Source organism: Pseudoliparis swirei, chromosome 7 (assembly GCF_029220125.1).
Source record: "Pseudoliparis swirei isolate HS2019 ecotype Mariana Trench chromosome 7, NWPU_hadal_v1, whole genome shotgun sequence".
NCBI lineage: Eukaryota > Metazoa > Chordata > Actinopteri > Perciformes > Liparidae > Pseudoliparis > Pseudoliparis swirei.
In genome coordinates, this window is record NC_079394.1 from 18,582,191 (window position 1) to 18,601,046 (window position 18,856).

The following is an 18,856-nucleotide window of genomic DNA, read 5'->3' on the forward strand; positions in this document are numbered from 1 at the left end:
GTGCATGCATGCATGTCTGAGCGAGTGTGCACCTATATGTGTGTGTGTGTGTGCTTGTGTGTGTGTTTACATGTGTGTGTATTTTATTGGGGGGTGGGGGTCTCATGGGGCAGCTCTGTGTCTGTCCCATCTGCCACCCCACTCTACTGACACCCAAGGGAATGGCAGAAAGGGTGGGGGATTCATTTTGGAAAAAGGAATCGGGGTCCAGTGGTCTAATGGGCAACAATGCCGGTTTTACTGACGGGCCAAAGGCAAAGGACACCGGCTGGGTGTGGAAGCCAATCTACCAATCTGTGACAAAGCAGAGAGCCATCGCTGTCAAGCTCTGCCTCCGTCTGCCTAATAAGACACGCACACCCCTAAAACTGGGCCTCAAATGAGAAAGGGGTGCACTGTATTTTACACACACACACACACACACACACACACACACGCACACACACACACATACACACACCCGGGGCTAATGTCAGCCTAATGCATGGCCATGCTGTGGCCGGAGGGCTAATTGGGTATATAAACACAAACACATCCCTTGAGAGGCCATAGGGGAAGGGTGTATTTTGTGCTATATGCTCCTTCTATTATTTGGAAAACAATACTGTTACCTAAACATGGAAGCTCATCAGTACTTAAGCAGTGTCGATAATGAAAGATGACATGGTGTTTGCTCTTGTGTGCCCAGCAGCTAAATGCTCCTTTGAAGCTGTGCGCGCAGTGTGATGTGGAACGCCTCGGTGGCAGGTGGCATCTCATCCTGTCTTTATTCAAACTGTGATCAGTTGATGGTAAATGGCGCCGCCGCAGCCTCAACAACAGCAACAACAAAACAGTCATGTGGAAGAAAACATATGGCTCTTGCACCACTGGGCAGAAGGAGCACTCTGCAAGATGAATGCTGTGGTGCTGGGAACAAAGCTGACTTTAACTTGTCAAATTAACAGCATAACAAAAGAGAAAGAGATAGAAATCAGGAGGAGGAAGAGGACGAGGAGGAGGAGGAGGAGGCAGCCTGAGTTCTTTTGATATGTGCCACTTGATGGTGACAAAGACAGAGAAACAGTGACTTGATTATGAGGTCAGCAGCAGTCTAAAGCCCTCCTGTCCCTCACTGTTTCTGAGCTGAGTTGTTGATGCACTGTTTTACCATACATGTATCGTACAAACAAACACACACACACACACACACACACACAAACACACACAAACACACAGACGGGCAACCACTGGGTGCTACCCTGCCCCGTCACTGCTTTGAGCGCTATGTTAATGAAACAGTTGCTGTTTCCTGGCATAACATTCATTACCCGATCAAAATAGAGTGGGTAATTAACTGCCCTTCTCTACCAGTGCTAATTACATTAGCAGAGAAGGGCCATTTCAGGGGAGCACAAGAGAGGAGAGAGAGAAAGACGGGATAAAGCAGTACCAAACAAAGACCAAAACAACAACGCTGTGGTGAGGCACATGTCGAGGTGTGTGTGTGTGTGTGAATGTGTGTGTGTGTTTGTAAGAGAGAGAAAGAGACTTAGAGGAGGAGGCCACATTGGAGGGAGACTCATGTGGTTCTCGCTTGGGCCCCCAGAGGCTCGGTCCTCAGAGAAAAGCAGGCTTATTGAAGAGGAGAGAGATGGGGGGGGGGGGTTCTTGTTTATCCTGACATGCTCTACTCAGTCTTTAACGCTCGCATCACAATTAAGATGCTGCGGCTCATCAGCTATGTATACAAAACAGTGTAGCAAGCTGTACGAGCACACAGGTGATGGGCGCAGTCAGAAATAGATCCAACGCTGAGATGCCTTGTAGGAAAACCTTAATGACGAGGAAATCGTCTCATAATACAGTGCGTGTGCGTCTCTGTGTGTGTGTGTCTGTGTGTCTGTGTGTGTGTATGTGTGTGTTTGACCCTACTTGTGTAATACGGTTTCTGCACACATGTAAAAAAGTAACAATTCACAATGCAATGCAACAAAAAATAACTTAAAACAACATCAGGGACATTTTTTACTTATTTGTTTTATTTGGAGCACAAAATATAATTACACCTTGAGATATACAAATCACATTTGCACCATTTTGTGGACCGTTTCAAAGGACGATGGCTTCAAAAAAACATAGTATTAAATTGCTAATATTTTCTTTAAATAAATAAAATTAACCAAACTCTAAAAACAAATTTGCAAATGTCATCTAATCTTTGTGTTCTCTGTTTTCACATCCTGAGAATGAAGTTTGTGTTGTGATGACACAAATCAATGAGTACGAACAGCATGATATGGGTTCATGAACACCTAATAAGCCCCGTTCTTTTCAATTGAGCAGTTGTATGCTTTCATTCACCGTACTGCATAGTGACTAGAGACCTGTGTTGGTTGAGACATTTAAAATGACACTGTCAAATCGTTTAGTCATACAAATTCAAATTTGCGATGTGGAATGAAATAATAATATCAGGGCATTGGTGTGACAAAGCATGCAATATAAGTGAAATAAAAAATGATAAAGCTAACTAACATATTTCCTTTACACAAGGACAGTAACCTTCTTTAGATGCAGGCATAACATTAAGATTTTGTTATGTGCAAACCTGAAAACGGGGGATATTTTATTCCACAAAAGTGTGCAGGAGTTTATCATCTCCACTACAAAATCAATTCCCTATGATCAATTAGCAAATGAATTACCAATTATTGAGATAACTTAATTTCATTAACAGTTGGAAAAGGACCACTTTATAAAAACACGTTTATATTATTCCCTAAACTAACTATAATAAGTTAAATTGCTTGTTCTTAAATAAATCAATATATGAATTCCTTTAGTAATGACCCTTGAGACAAAGAGTTCTCCCTTGTAAAACCGTAGAGATCAGAACAAAAAATAAAGGGTCTATTTTTCTGGAATGTTAATTGTCATCGAAAAGTCTACGAAAAAACCAAACTCTCGCTAACTCACAGACAGTATACACTCATGCCATTTAAGGTGTCCATACACGGACAAGTAGCACCCTGCTTCTCAGAGTGTTACATCAGAGTTGTCCGTCTCTGGCCGAGGTTTAGGCAGGTTGTTGGAAGAATCAAATGCTGCATGTGATAGCAGGCCAGAGGTAAATACAGATGCTTTTGAAGCTCGAGATTTCCTTTTGTTTCCTTTCAGAATGCAGACGCTTCATGACGTACACACACGGCGATACCTGGTCCAGTCTGGTGCTGTTAGCTCGGGAGCTTTGTCTGTAGTTGTGGGTGAAGTACTGTGCTTTGCCTCTTCCGTAGACGGCTGTTCTTTGGACGTTATCGTTTCCCATCCTGTTCATCTACTTGGATGAAAAAGGGACTAAGAAATGGCAGTTTGGGGGGCTCATGAGGGAAAGTTAAACATGGTTAGTGATCAATTTTCCGTTCTCCCCTCCCTCTTATTTGCCAAAAGAGGGGCTAAGTGAAGCAGTGGTCTGGGGTAGATTGGGGTGGGTGCTTTGCTACATCAGGGGAACAACCAGGCCCGTCATCGCTGGAGAGAAAAAAATATACAAAATCTATGATTCTAATCAATCAGGTCTTGCATTATTGTACATCCAGCAACTTTTCTTTCTGTCTTGCTCAGTCAAAGCGGTTTTCGAGCGGTTAGTACAGGGGGTTAGACTGCATTCGTGAGCTCAGACAGGGGGGTCAGATAGTGAGTTGGATGGCTACCTCTGAAGCTGTTTCCCCCTGAGCCGGGGCAGGCAGGGGAGGGAGAGCCCTGGGGCCTGAGGACGGGAGCAAAAGCACTCTTCTGTTTAGCAGCAGACGGGAAGGAGGAGAAAGGCAAGAGAGACGATGATGAGCTGGAGCTCCCTGGTATAGTGGGGCTGGAGGGCATTACTGTGGACGAGAGAGCAACAATCAGTCTGACGTCTTAATATCATTGCTGACTCAAAAACGTAGAGATCATTATACGGTCTTACTGTAGGGAGAGCCTGTGGGAGAGGCGCTGCTGAAACCAGGAGAGCCAGGTACTCCTAGACTGGTCATGGGAACTGTCCCATAGCCTCCAGTCATCCCTCCGCTGCCCCCGTAGCTTGAATGCTGAGGAGTGGAGGCTGACTGGTAACCCCTTGGAGACAAACTGCTGGCATTTCTAATGTAACCTGAAGTAACAATGAAAAGATTGGGTCAGTTCTGAGCTTCATTAATGGGGGGGAAATGAGAGTATTAATTGGGTTATGTCTTATCTTGCTCACCTTGGCTGCTCTGTCCGTGGTCCCCGATGCTGACGCCTAACTGGGAAGGATAGGAGCCCAGGCCCATGACACTGCCGTGGGCTGGTGAGCTAGGCAGTGCCTGCAGCTGACTGTGAGGACGGGGAACACTGTAAAGCGCCTCGGCGATGTCCGCCGCACGTTTCAGAAGCATGTCCTGCAGAAGACACAAAGACACAGAAATGAGCGATGGCTTGCAGTTTCACATTTACAGGAAGAGGCCAGATGCAAATGTTTAGGCTGTCAAAATGCTAACTGTAAACTCACACAACTATAATCTGACAGGAAACAGGTGAGCATTAAAAATGCTGAGTATATGTCGGAGCTAAATCCAATTAGACTCCACTTTCTGGCAGCAGATTACAATCTCTACGAAGCTTCCTCACACACGAACACTGAAAAGCTTCTGAAACTTCAGAACTATATTTTCATACAATCATAATCTGACAAAGCCCTCTAAATATTCATAATGACGGCTCTATCTAGAGCAGCTTTTCAAATCCCTCAAAGTACACGGAAGTCATATTTAATTTGCTCAAACATGCATATCACTGGTGTAGTCTTTTAAATATCTGCATGTTTTATCTAGTAAACCAACTTGTCATTTAAAGTGTTGAGGACATCGGACCAAAGCTGCTGCTGTTTACCTGATTACTGTGTGGATTTCCGTAGAGGGCCTCAACCAGATCTGCTGCTCTCTTTAGAAGAATCTCCTGCAAAGCACATCATTTATGACATTAATATCTTGGTAAGAGTGTAGCATGCACAGCTCCTTGAGCAAACATCATGAGCAATCTTTTATTTAGGAGTCTCTAACCTTGGCTAGTTTCTCTGGGTCACCAGGATGTCGAGGAATGACCTTTTGAAGACGCTGGAAGCCGTAGTCTATAGTTGGCTCATTGAGGGCTGAAATAGAAAAAGGGAGAAACAATCAAATATAATGCTTAAAGACCCGAAAACCTGTGTCCCATTGAGAAGTCCAAACAAAGCACACCGTGTGTTGTCTAAATACCTGTAGATGAAGCGCCCAGGCGCCCCCTTGCAGAATTGTTTGGATTTATAAGACAGTGTGACCTCGACGACCCCGGGGATGTGTCGAGGAGGCGTCTGGACACGGATAGCGTGTGGCGTGATCAGCTGAGGAACGGGACAGAAACCATGTCAAAAGACCGCAACACATTATCCCCCGCCATGCCTTCTAAATATTTAGGCTAACACAATACTGTGGAAAGATTCATTTGTGTAGACTGCACATAAATCATTTAAATAATGAGACAAGCCATATGCTATATATATCATTTCAAAATACGCTGCAGACTGTAGCATCATTAGCAAGATGCTTTGGAGACAATTCCTACCTCACTCCACACCAGCATGCTGCCAAACACCACCTGCAGGCCGTCAAAAAAGTTCTCCCCGATGACGATGACCATCGCCCCGCCGGTGGTCCAGCCCTCACTGGGGCTGATGGCTTTGATACACGGGGTGGCTGCACAGAAGAGCAATGCAAGCGTTACTAAAGTAGCGTGCGTAGAGCTTTCAATGCTCTTTCAGGGGGAGTGTGTTGAAAGGGCTCTTCAGTTTTTCTCCACGTCAGAACTAAAATGCTTATCTAAAAGCGAACATTTTTCATCTTAAATTACATCTATCTGGCTTTTATCCATGAATAACTCCACAAACTGCATGAAGAACAGAGTGTTCGATCCATGTCACAGGGAGCTTAGGAATCACATGACCTGCTATCACATAGAATTAAAAAAGCTCCAGTGGAAAATAGTTCACAGAGTACAGGCTCATTGGTACTTTACATTGTGGAAAGGTGGCAGAACAGCTGTGTAAAGGAACTAGGTGTGACGCTTAAAACATAATGTACATATATGGAAGTATTAGAGCTAAATGTACTAAAATCACTAACATGTAGGAAATTGACCCAGTGAGAGTTGTACTATTATTGGATTATAATTATTGATACATAATTGGGTTTGGGGTATTTTAATGTTGAGGCTGGCTGCTGTGGAGATATTACATCAACTACATTAATACTACTTAACAAAGTAATGTTATGTTATTCTGAAATGGAAGAGTCCGTCTCATGTTTGTATGCAAAATATTAATTAACAAAGTAAGTATTTGCTACAGCTGTCAGATAACTGTAGTGTAGTGACAAAGTACATTTCACTATAGTATAACATAGTGCAGATTGGTACTTGAGTTTAGAGATAAATGTGATTTGTGGACTTCAAACTGGAAACCTATAATGCATATTTAAATTTAAGACAATATTATTTCTATCGTCTTCATGTGAGCCAAGTGTCCTAATGAATGCATTAATTAGCTGAGTTAATGACCTCAGTAGCACCACTGGTTATGTTTGATGTATCACAGTGATTATAAATGGACATTAAGGAACTCAAGCACCTGCTGTTACAGTATGTTTCTGAGTATGAATGATGAAGTGAAATAAAAATAAAAGATAAATGGAGTGTAACATTGTCGTGTTGCAGTGTCAGTCTCACCATATTCCATATTATTCTCGACAGACTCGCCTGGTTCCAGTCGGCGGGCCTTCCGGCCGTGTTTTGAGTTGTTGTGGACGAACATGTTGTCAGACACCGCGAGGACGTGGCCGTCTACACTCACAGTGCTGGACAAGACCACCTGAGAGGAAGAGAGGGGGGAGATACATGAGTGTGTGTGTGTGTGTGTGTGTGTGCACAACTCAGACAGCACGCTGAGTCACAATCTCCAGTTACAACAGCAAAGTCCCTGAGCGACAATCGGTTAGAGCATACAGGTGATAGTAATATTTCTCAAGAGGTAATGTGACATCCCTGGGATCTTCATAATATGTCTGCATTCTGGTGATGACACTGCTCATACAGCCCTCCACTCCTCCATCGGGTCTCCATATGGCCTCTCCACTACCTCTTGCCTAACTTTTTGATTCATACAGCATGCAGCAGGCTCATCACTGTCTTCTCCTGATCCTTCAATGACACCAAACATATGGACCAAATTTCCCATTTTTGCCGGCCGTTAAAACAGTGGATGATATATAGGGGCCATAATTTGATTTTCTGGCCACAGCACGTGCGCGTCCCTTCCCACATCTGCCTCGCATGGATGACACACATATAATTAATGAGAGGATACTTGTAGTTTTTTTCCTTTTTTTGTTAATGACCCTATTTCTGAAAGTGACAATGAGTTTGAGTGTGTTTTAGGAACATGTTTATGAGCTTTAAAGGGAACCGGTCCGTGAGAAAAGGTCATTTTCAATTAAATAGTAAATTATAACTATTTATTATGGGCATTTTTAGAAAATCAGACAGCAACGATAAACTGTGCACTCCCTTCGAAATAAACACATGGCAGTAATTTTGCAGGTGATGGAACATGAGAGAGAGAAAGAGAAAAAGCATATGTGCTGTAGGCGGTGGGAAGGGAGGTGAACCTAAAGGAAAATAACTGTAAATTATCGATCAAGCAGCAGACTTCTGTCCAGCTCTGATCACCTTTTAACCCAGAGATGAGAGTCTTGGAGCGCCTGTGTGCTCATAACTTCTCAGCATGTGTCACATCGCAGGAGTTAAAGCAAACATCGTAGAAGACAGAGGGAGCACGGAGAAGGGGAAGGTACGCAGGGTTTGCGGGGAGAAGGAGAATGCCAGACAGGGACCGCTGGTGCTGAAAGACGGCAGAGGAAGTGGGGCGGGAGTGTCCCCTGTGACCACTTCCTGGGTCACGGAGCATGACCTCCTCCATCTGGAGCCAATCACTCAATTCTTGACAACTTCCTGAAACACCTCAACCTATTTCCTGCATCCCAACCACCAAGTCTCCCACATATCTAGCTCCTTTCGTTTGTCTTTCCATCTCTCGGACTCCTAATTGATTTTTGACTCACCTCTTACTTCCTCCTCTATATGTCTTCCATTGGGAAATATTTTCCAGAGCTTTACTATGCCAAAGTTTGTGACATAAACTCTACTTAGAACAGACAAGAAATTCACTATTTAGTCTCCATCAACTTAGATGGAGGGGCATGGAGCGGTTATGTTTTGCAGACTGTAAAATACAATTTATTTTACATAATTTGATTTCCATATTCAGTCCTACGTGTCACCAGCCTCCTACTTCACACTCACACACAAGCATGCATTTGTACTTTTTGTACCTGAAATCTCCTCATATCCCTCGGGTTTCCCGCTGTCTTCAGACAATTCTGGTTACATTTTAGGAAAAACTTCAAGAAAAACCTGCAACGGTAAATAAGAGGACACATGTTTGTACATCAGCAACGCAGAAATCACATGAAAGAATGGTGCTAGCGTGGCACACTGGCAGTCAAAGAAGACATTCATTATTTTTCAGAGACAGGTACGGTGTGTGTGTGTGTGTGTGTGTGTGTGTGTGTTTGCATGTCTACATGATTACAGCTCTGACATCAATCCCAGCTGTTTAGCTTACGATTAAAGTCAATGTTATTACACTTTAAATAATGTGATGAGAATCTGAAGCACAGTCCAGTGAAACGTGCTGCTCTGTTTCAAAGTAAACTGGAGACAGTGATGTATGCCAGGGGACTCGGGGGACCGTGGTATCCCGCAATGCCGTATTTGAACCCCCACATGGGAATGGAGAGGGAACGATGTAGAGACAACTACAGAGAAAGTGAAATGAGGAGGTGGAAAGAGGGAGGTAGTGATAGAGGCACAGGCACTGGTATGGACAGGAATCTTGTTTTCAAGTATATGTGTCTCATTACGTATGTGAGTGTACTTTTGAGGGTGATAGGCTGTGGAGACTGAGAGAAGCTCAGAGAAAGCGGGGTGCTGATAGCCTCTGCTACACCAAAGAAAACCTGAGAGAAAGGTGGAATAAATAGGGGAGAGGGAGACTTCGGAGAGAGACTCCAAATCCCAGGTGTACACAGTTCGGCAACATAGCCCGCTGCCATGGCAACGCAGCTCTGCCGCAATCCCAAAGTCCCTGTGCTGAGAGGCGAAGACAGCGATGGGAAAGAGAAGGCAACAACAAGAACACATTCCATCACTGAAATATAGCGAGAAGGGAGAATTGGCAAGGTGAGATGGAGGAAAGTATGTAGAAAGAGGGCAGGTGCAGACGAAGGCATGGAGATCCAAACAAATCTCCTTCGGTACAAAATATGTTAAAGCAAAAGAAAAGAAAAATGAGCCTCGAAGTGATGCGTCGTCGTGATATAATTATGGCAATTGGCAAATATAAAACCCTCAAACCAGATGTCCACTTCACTTTAGGTGAACAGGACTCTGTCTTACTAAAGTAAAACACATCCATTATGTTCCAATTAAACAAACAACAACAGGGCTGGACAAAAAGGATGCAGCGGTTGGGGGCTTCATGGTTCGCCCCAATGCCACCCACACTGTGCTTTCTGCAAAAATAAGTCATCTTAATGGAGAGCGGTTGTTTGGAGAGGGACTTCATATTGGCCCCACAGCCCTGAACTCTCCCATTGAATACTAATCTCTCATTCTGTCAGCTTTAACTCACTATTCTTCCATCACTCGCTCCAGCTTTCTTCCCCGCGAACAGGATCTGGCTTGAAACAGTCTCTCGGTTCCAACAGCGTGTCCAATATTTCTTGATTTGAGCTATTTCGTCGGAGGACAATCAATATTTTTGTTGGCCGACGGTGGTTATAATTTGTCAGAGACCTCGGACCTCCAACCTCAAAGCTTCGCTCCACCTCCGTTTTGGGTGGAAACATTTAAAATTGCACATTTGTGCCTCTCCCATTTCCTCCTTCTATTTCTCCCATCAGTCCTTTTTTGCATGTACTCGTTGGACATCATGACTATCAGTTTAGCATGATTTCAAATCTCAATATGTAGAGGACATTACACAAGGGAAGTTATACGATGTGTTCCTGCCCCTGAAAACAGACCATGATCAAAAGTGCTGTTTCATTTTACTGCCTCCTTTGAGGGTTATGCAATATTTATGTTTTATCCTGGGTGATGATTTTTACAGAATGGCCCATTTTTAAAGGCTCTAGCTGTCATTCATAAGGAGTGAGGTCCTTTTTGGTTTTAATGCATGTCCATGGTCTGGCTGTGGTTGGGCCACAATCGTTTTCTCACCACTTGCTTGTCAGCTACTTAGTGTTCATCTAACCAGCAGTCATTATTCATTGGAGTGAATGACATGATACAACTTGCCGGGACGCCTCAGATAGCGATATCACAACCCTAATTGAGAGGTTGTCTATATCCATCTCAGGCTTTGTGCACTTTCTGAGGGTTCTTGACCTTGTTTGTTGACTTCTTCTCATCATTCCCTGTTTGTATGACACCAGATGCCTCACACACACACTGAAACACACCGTCACATGCATGCATGCACAACATAATACAACGACACCCCCACCTTTGCCCCCCTCCTAAAAATCCATTGAGTCAACTTTTCACCCCCCTCAGTTCGGACGCACACAGCTGCAAATGCTGAAATTAAAGCGAGACATTGACGCATATATTAGCATGCATTAGCCGCTTCCCCCTGCCCACTTAACATGCAAATCTCCCAGCCCCGTCGCCTCGCACCTTCTGCCACACATTCATTTGCTGAATTATAATTAGACTAATCTTGCATAATTAATAAGAAGTCGAGGACTCTCTGTTTTTTATCCCCTCCTCTATTGTGGTTGCAAAAGTTTAATATTGCTGTTGTTTGTTTTTGTTTTGGTAATTTAATGTAATACACCCACACACCTCCCCATCCAGGGGGAAGAGATAAGGAGAACATGCAAAGAATTGGAGGGGATCTACGAGTCACAGGAAAATTGCAGAGAAAGTCCTTTTTCAAAGAACTTCACTAGCTTAAGTGTGTTTATTTTTTAATGTGTGCGTAGTTCTTTACGTTCACTGAAAATGCACGTAAAGCAAGAGTAAAATGGTGATTATGTTTGTTTAAAACACTGTTAAGTGGAACATTGTGCAAATAAATCTACGGGTAAACTCATATATATCTCTAATTATGTGGTTTTCAACTGTTGCTAATAATTAAGCTGAATAGAATGTAAGCTTAAACGTGTTACCCTTATTGGAGAAAAATAATAGCTGTCTGTGAGATTAGATTACTTACAAATATGACTAAATATCAAAACTTGATAAGCGCAAACTAATTATTTCAGTTTGATGACAAATGTAGGAGGTAATTGAATTCCACAGACTTAACTATGGTAAGCAATGGAGACCAAGTTGTATCTTCCACAGCAGCTACCCTCTACAGGCACACTTAAGACAGGAAACACAAACAAAACACAGACGTCTTAAACCTCGGGATCATTTTCCACTGTGGCACCACGGGGAGTCTGCTTTTTCTTTTCTGCCTTCACTTCTGTATCTCTGTCAAGGCCTCGAATCCCTTTTGCCTGCATCTGCTTCAGTTCCCAAGACTAAACACGGGCCTCCCAGTGTGAGGCGGCCATCCTAACGTTGACAACGTGCTTAACTAAAACTAGTTCAACGACCAACCAGCAAGTAGCGACACTAAACACACTCAGAAATGCGTTTTTTGCAAACATCTCACCCCTTCGTTTGAACTCTCAGTTTCACATTTCTCGGTGCATCGGGGCATCTGTTACACATAAGTGTTGCACATCGGGCTTTACATATGGCCTTAATCATGCAACGAGCACCTAGGCAGCACAGGACCCCTAACAAAAAAATTCATAGGCGTTCATCAGCACTAATCACTGTTGACATAAACTGCCTTTTCACAGAGACATAAAACACATCGCCCTCTGTGCTCATTGTAAACAGAGGTTTACTGGTAGCAGCAGCTCTTGAAGCATGTGATGCAAAAGGCTTTAATGCAAAGTTCAAGTAAGTTAGAAAACTTTTTCTCTGCTTGTCTTCTCTTCTGGGAATTGGCTATGGCCTTTCATTTCTGGGGTTACTGCACAAAAGATGACACATGCTTTAATACCAAAAAATATAGGAGGGGAAACTTTAAGGCGCAGAATGAGGAGGACAAACTAGTTGTTCAGCACACATGGATGCTCTGCTGCTCAGACATATAGGCAAAGATAAGAGGTAGAAAGGTATTCATTTTTTTCATCCATGTAAATCGGACCCAATCCATGAAGCTCAACAGGTATTGATTGTAAGAAATAAGCAGAGAGCGCGGCGAAATAGAGGAACAGAAAGGTGAAGAAAAGGGTTGGGGGAAAGAAAGAGGAAGAGAGGGAGAATGTTGATGTCCTGTATTCAGGGCCATCACTCATCAGAATCCCCCCCCCCCCGCCCCCCCTCAACACTGAAAAAACAAAACAGTGTCCTGACATCGCGGTGGAGGGGAGCTAAGGGGAGGGCAGGGAGGGTGGGAGGAAAATTAGGAAACCAGATGTGAAGCATTAAAACATACTGACATGCTGAGGGCCTTCCTCTGCCACACTCACACACAGAGAGCACTAACTCATCCAGCAGGCCCAGATACGTGTGCGTATGCGTGCATATGTCACACGCTGGCTGTACAAACCACCCACACATTCATGAGCTTTTTCACAGCGAAATTCACAAATAGCGACTTGCAAGCAACCATGTGCGCACAATCGATTGTGCAAAAATATACCCATTAGCAAAGAAAGGAGGCCTCAAAAACAAATGTCTCAAAGTTCTATTTTTGCAAATGCAAGCTGATATTTAATTGTAAAGTAGCTCATGGCTGTGTGCTAGGGTTTAGATAAACCAGACCAGGGTCATCACGCATCAGAGTATGGATATGCATCCAATTAGTACATATACCTCGGCAGAGGAAAGGCTGGGGGGAGGAATGGAGGTGTTTTGTTTTCCTCCATTGGGAGAGCTGTGTTTGGGGGATGAAGCGGGGGGGATAGTAATAAATACCCCTGGACCCGGGTCCCCTGGCAGACTGGAAGCTAGACTGGTCACCAGGGTTAACACCCGGGGCACATGACCTTTGACACTGCTAATGGGGCACAGAGAACCCTCCACGAACTGATACCCCCTCTGTCGCATACCACCACAGGACCTTTCACACCAGCCACCCAGGCCAACCCTCCTCCTCCCCCTCATCCTCCTCCTAAACATACAGGGATATCTGTGGCATCAGCTTCACTCGCCTTTCACCAACAAACATCTCACAGCCAAACAGACTCCGAGCTCGTCTTTTCTCCCTTTTTGTGACGGCTTGTAAAACACACATCCACACTGTAAGAAAAGATCCTAATTTTACGGTAAATAACTCTAAATATTTACAGTAGTTTTACCTTTTTTTTAAATTACATACAAAACTCTGTGAAATTACAGACATTATCCGTAAATTAACAACCCAACTGTTAATTTAAGTATTATGCTAATAATTCAAAATAACATTTTTTTCCCATTTTTTAAAAGAAAAATGACTGTATTATTAATACAGTCTTTTTACCGTTTTCTTAAATGACATACAAATTCATGTAAAATAACAATTATTACCTGTAATTAAATGTGTAGCTCCTTATATGAAGGTTTTTCCATACTAACAATTTAACGATTTTCTTTGTAATTTTAAGGTAGATCATATTATATTTATATTATAAATCTAAATTTAGCTAACTTTTTCATTAAACATCTACATATTGCAGTTTTTCAAGAGTACAAAGTAGAAGAAATAATGATAAGTTTTGATACTTGTTCTTTAGAGGAGCATGAGTATTTGCTGTTATTTGTCCAGAGTCCAATATTTGTAATCAGAACTGATAATAAATAAATTAAAAGAAATTCTGACACACTAACATCTTTTTAAACACACACATGCATACACACACACACACACATACACACACACACACACACACACACACACACACACACTACTCTGCCAACTGACCCTTAACCTCCTAATTGTCTTTTAAAATTAATCTTACATATTATATTTACCTAAATATAATACATTGACATCATGGGGTGAAATCGCCTCTAGAATCTTTACAAGAGGAAAATCCTTAAACCAAACTTTTAGTTAATTTGTCCTACTTTCAACCAACTTAGATATGTGGATCCTCTTCAGATTCAAAGAGGAACATCTTAATATGAATACCCTAGAGTTTTGGACCGATAGCTCTGAGTTAAGGGCCTCAAAAAAAGGTCCAACGGGTCAAATTGGGGCGAATTCTCTATATTCGCATTTTTGACAAGTGCAAAATGGTCATAATCTCCTAAATATTAGTCCTGGATATCCAAGATTGAACACAGACACTCAGGACAGGGCCTACAATGAGGTGATGGGGTGACATTTCCCCAAAACACCCACAATAGTTAATTGTCTGTCTGAAATCCAGGACTTGAAGAGGTGTGTGGCTTTGCAAATCTGAGATCCTGTTAAGAGTTTGGGCTGATTTTAGCTTCTTTTTCAACATGTCATAGCTTAGCTTTACCAGGTTGTAGCCACTCCCAAATGGGACCCAACCATGTAGGCTGGCAATATCTAGCACTTAGCATCCCTGAAACCGAGAAGAACAAAAATGCACTCCTTCAAAGGTTCACAAGTCCTCAAATGTTTGTAATATGACAAATCTCAATTATGATGTTCTACCAGTCTGTTGGACCAGTGCTCTGAGATGTTGGAGATGTCCTTCCAGTCTGTTGGACCAGTGCTCTGAGATGTTGGTGATGTTCTACCAGGCTGTTGGACCAGTGCTCTGAACTTCTCCGTAGTCTGCTATTGTAACTGGAGAAACCAACCGACTCACTAAACTGGTGTGGAAGGAACAGGTGGAGAGGAGGACATGAAGAAATGTTTGTCCATATTGGAGAACCGGACCACCCTCTCCACCACCTACTGCAGGGACAGCGGAGCACGTTCTCCAACAGACTGCTTTAGCTCTGCTTCACAAGGACAGACCGGAGAACATTCCTGATAGAGGAGAACCTTCCTAATACAGGAGGACATTCCTGAGACATGAGAACATTCCTGATACAGGAGAACTTTCCAGTTACAGGAGAACATTCCAGATTCAGGAGAACCTTCTAGAAACAGGAGAACCTTCCAGATACAGGAGAACCTTCCAGTTACAGGAGAACATTCCTGGCAACTATTAGACTTTACAATGAATCACCTCTGGCCAGATCCTCCTCAAATTGAACAACATCAATGAACATTGCACCGCTTTCACTTTATATACACTTAGATACACTGTATTTACTTTCATTTTTATTACTTTTTAAATTTCCTTTATTATTTAACTTCTTAAATGTAATATGTCCTGTCCTGCTATTTTATTGTATTGTATTGTATTCTTCTAAGAATCTAGTTACTAGAGAAGAAAATAGCACAGACAGAGACAGACAGACAGAAAGAGAGAGAGAGAGAGAGTTCAAAGGAGAGGCCAGGTGCAGTGATCAGACTGATCACAGCAATCAACACAAAAAGCAGATTGAACTGTTGAACCTGGTTTCGCGCCACTTCTCCGCAGTTTGGCGCTGCTCTCCTGCTTCATTGACTCAGGAAACGCACAGCCTCCTGACATGACAGCTGTTCTTGAGGTAAGAATGCCAACTTAATTTAATTTCAGAGAGTAACGTTGTATTGAACGGGCAACGTTAGTGACACTTTGAGGTTTCTACTCGGCTCTGGTGAGGGGTTGAGCTAGCCTCGTGTGAGCTAGCGGGTAGCTACTTCTGATCTTCTGAGGCATAGTTTTCTTCGACATCAAGAGGTTAACTTGGCTATCTGTTAAGTGTGTGTGTTCACGTTTCTTTAACATCGTCGATGTAACGGTTGTCGGTTTCTGTGTTGAAAGAGCCAACATTAACATGTTAGCCCAGGTAATGTTTAGCTGTTATAGGTTCATTAGTGGCAGGTGGGTTAAGACACCTGAGGGTCACGTGCATCTAATAACCACGATTTTATTGAAGTGCTTTGAAACTGGTTCCAAGCAGACACAAGCTCACAAATACCGAGCGGGTTGTCAGACAGTCACGTGACCAGACACGTTATTGTACAGGTCTGTTCACGTGACGTCGGGACTCTGTTCACGTGACCGCTATAAACTGCGCTGTGTCATATGCTGTCGGGACTGCTGTTCACGTGACGCTCTTAACGTGATGCTGTTGCCGTGGTCGGGACTCTGTTCACGTGACTGTTGTTAACATGACGCTTATAACTGCGCTGTGTCATATGCTGTCGGGACTCTGTTCACGTGACGCTCTTTACGTGATGCTGTTGACGTGGTCGGGACTCTGTTCACGTGACGCTCTTAACTTGATGCTGTTGACGTGGTCGGGACGGCTGTTGATGCTGTTGATGTGGTCGGGACTCTGTTCACGTGACTGTTGTTGACATGACGCTTATAACTGCGCTGTGGCGGGACATGACAGCTCACAGCTCCTCAGAAGGTCCGTGAGCTGTCCAGTGAGGGGATGGTTTCATGATCAAATCTTAATTTACTGTCCACATTATCAGATGAGGACGTCACCAAAGAGTGTCCTTTGAGTCAATGTTTACATTTATGTCATTAAGAAGTAGAACATTTAGTTACCCATGATCGGATACAAGTTGTCGTTGTTTTAAGTTCAGTGTCTTAATTTAACAACAGAATACATCGTTATTGTTAGAACCACTTTTATGTTGTAAATGCTATTTAAAGTTATATTATTATTGTTAATCTTTTCTATTTTGTCTTTTTTCTGGCTGTAGAGAGAATCATGTCAGCCCACAGACAACCGGTTGACCTGTGAGTCTTCAAGCAGTAATGATGACTACGCCTGCCTTAAGTTCCAGTTTCCTGAACATCATGTCGGCATGAGATTCTGTCCCCACCTGTCTTCAGTCTGGACCCAATGATTCGGACACCAGTCTTGTCGAGGCTAAATTGAGGTAAGCGGTGATGTAGTTCAGTCTAGCAAATGATGGGTGCCAGCACAACTCAAACTAAAATATGTGGTGGCAGTTTTTTTTCTGATTCATTTTCACATTACCCTTTTCAACACTGATAATAACTAATTGCGCAAAACTTGCTTACATTTTTCAGATCAAGCATTGACGGGAAAACACCCAAAGTCCATCACTCGTAAGTATCCACTGCAGCATATATAAAGATATTAGTCCATTTGAACCACTATTCGTGATTAATATTAGATATTATTTCTTAAGTACTTTAATGATCTTAGCAAAGCACTTTTTAGACATTCCCCCCACTGTTAAAAAAAAAAGCTTTTCCTTCGGCCTTCCTTCCTTTGAGTTGTACGGTGGCCCTGAGAGGTCAGGGCACTGCAACTTAATAAAACATGCTAATACACAAAACACAAGCAAATTAAGAAAAACACTTCATTGACAGCACATGTGCAGCATTTAAAAAAAGCGCTGCAAATTCAGACGACGACGACACAACAGAAAGCCAAATTAAGAAAAGGTGTTTCAAGAGGGCACTAAATCGTGATGAACACGGCTTGACAGGCTTGCTGTTGCTATGGTTTGTGACTCATGAAGTTATTGAAATGTGTTTCTGATGGAAGTGAAGACATGCACTAGGTGCATCTTTAAATAGGTAAACATTTAATTACTATCATTCTAAAAGCTGACTGTGTTCAGATTGACAGGATGTTTCATAACGGTCGTTGGTACAGACAATTTCAAAATAGTCTGTTTAAGCTTGTAAAAGAATGGTAAGAAACAAAGCTAACTTTCTAAGGACTTTCCAGTGAATTTGTTTGTCCTTCTCTTTTTTCCCCAGATGCACCGAGGATCTGGCTGATTACTGGAAATTAGGAAGATTGTTCTTTATCTGCACTGTCACTTCTGGTAAATATTTATGGACCTTTGTATGTTTTGCTTTGACTTATCAACTGATGGTGAATAATTGGTTGATTTTGAAAATGTACATTAAATAAAATGTTTTAAAATCAATATTGGTGTGTACTTTCTTTGTAATTAAGTTTCTAACCCTAGTTAAATTGAAACATTGGAAGTTTTGTAGATGTTTAAATGTATTTAGATTTTTCACAGTAATCATTTCAACAGCTTATATTTCATAATAATTGAACACTTTATTGAAGGTGTTTGATTGTAATAATACAGGAGAAATCTGTAAAATCACAGAATTTCACTGCAAAACCTTTAGAAATATCACTTTATCGAAGGTGTTTAATTGTAATAATATAGGAAAAATCTGTAAAATTACAGTATTTCACTGCAGAAGCTTTAGAAATATCACTTTATTGAAGGTATTTGACTGTAATAATATAGGAAAAATCTGTAGAATTACAGTATTTCACTGCAAAACCTTTAGAAATATCACTTTATTGAAGGTATTTGACTAATAATATAGGCAAAAATCTAAAATTACAGTATTTCACTGCAGAAGCTTTAGAAATATCACTTTATTGAAGGTATTTGACTAATAATATAGGCAAATTCTGTAAAATTACAGTATTTCACTGCAAACCTTTAGAAATATCACTTTATTGAAGGTATTTGACTGTAATAATATAGGAAAAATCTGTAAAATAACAGTATTTCACTGCAGAACCTATAGAAATATCACTTTAATTAAGGTGTTTGATTGTAATATTACAGGAAAAATCTGTAAAAAAACAGTAATTTCACTGCAAAATCTTTAATGAAAAT

The 18,856-nt window shown here is 42.1% G+C and overlaps 1 protein-coding gene and 1 long non-coding RNA gene across 3 annotated transcripts in view; one reads left to right on the forward strand and one right to left on the reverse strand.

Annotated features, from left to right (window-relative positions):
* Positions 1-2,001: 2,001 nt before the first annotated feature.
* Positions 2,002-18,856, reverse strand: part of ebf2 (EBF transcription factor 2) — a 33,225-nt gene continuing 16,370 nt past the window's right edge. Inside the window, exons 7-16 of one of the 2 annotated variants that reach the window (XM_056418679.1) lie at positions 8,418-8,499; positions 6,757-6,898; positions 5,599-5,729; positions 5,254-5,377; positions 5,058-5,149; positions 4,888-4,953; positions 4,223-4,397; positions 3,947-4,129; positions 3,693-3,863; positions 2,002-3,510 (exon numbers count right to left, since the gene is read on the reverse strand). In XM_056418679.1, the coding sequence (XP_056274654.1) occupies positions 3,479-3,510; positions 3,693-3,863; positions 3,947-4,129; positions 4,223-4,397; positions 4,888-4,953; positions 5,058-5,149; positions 5,254-5,377; positions 5,599-5,729; positions 6,757-6,898; positions 8,418-8,499 (1,198 nt within the window). In that variant the 3' untranslated portion in view covers positions 2,002-3,478. Of the gene's footprint in view, positions 3,864-3,946; positions 4,130-4,222; positions 4,398-4,887; positions 4,954-5,057; positions 5,150-5,253; positions 5,378-5,598; positions 5,730-6,756; positions 6,899-8,417; positions 8,500-18,856 lie in introns of both variants that reach the window. The other variant, XM_056418678.1, reaches the window with a different exon arrangement.
* LOC130196491 (uncharacterized) lies at positions 15,744-18,051 on the forward strand. Its single transcript, XR_008832257.1, has 4 exons — positions 15,744-15,774; positions 16,928-17,107; positions 17,262-17,300; positions 17,964-18,051. It is a non-coding gene; the product is annotated as an uncharacterized LOC130196491 (long non-coding RNA).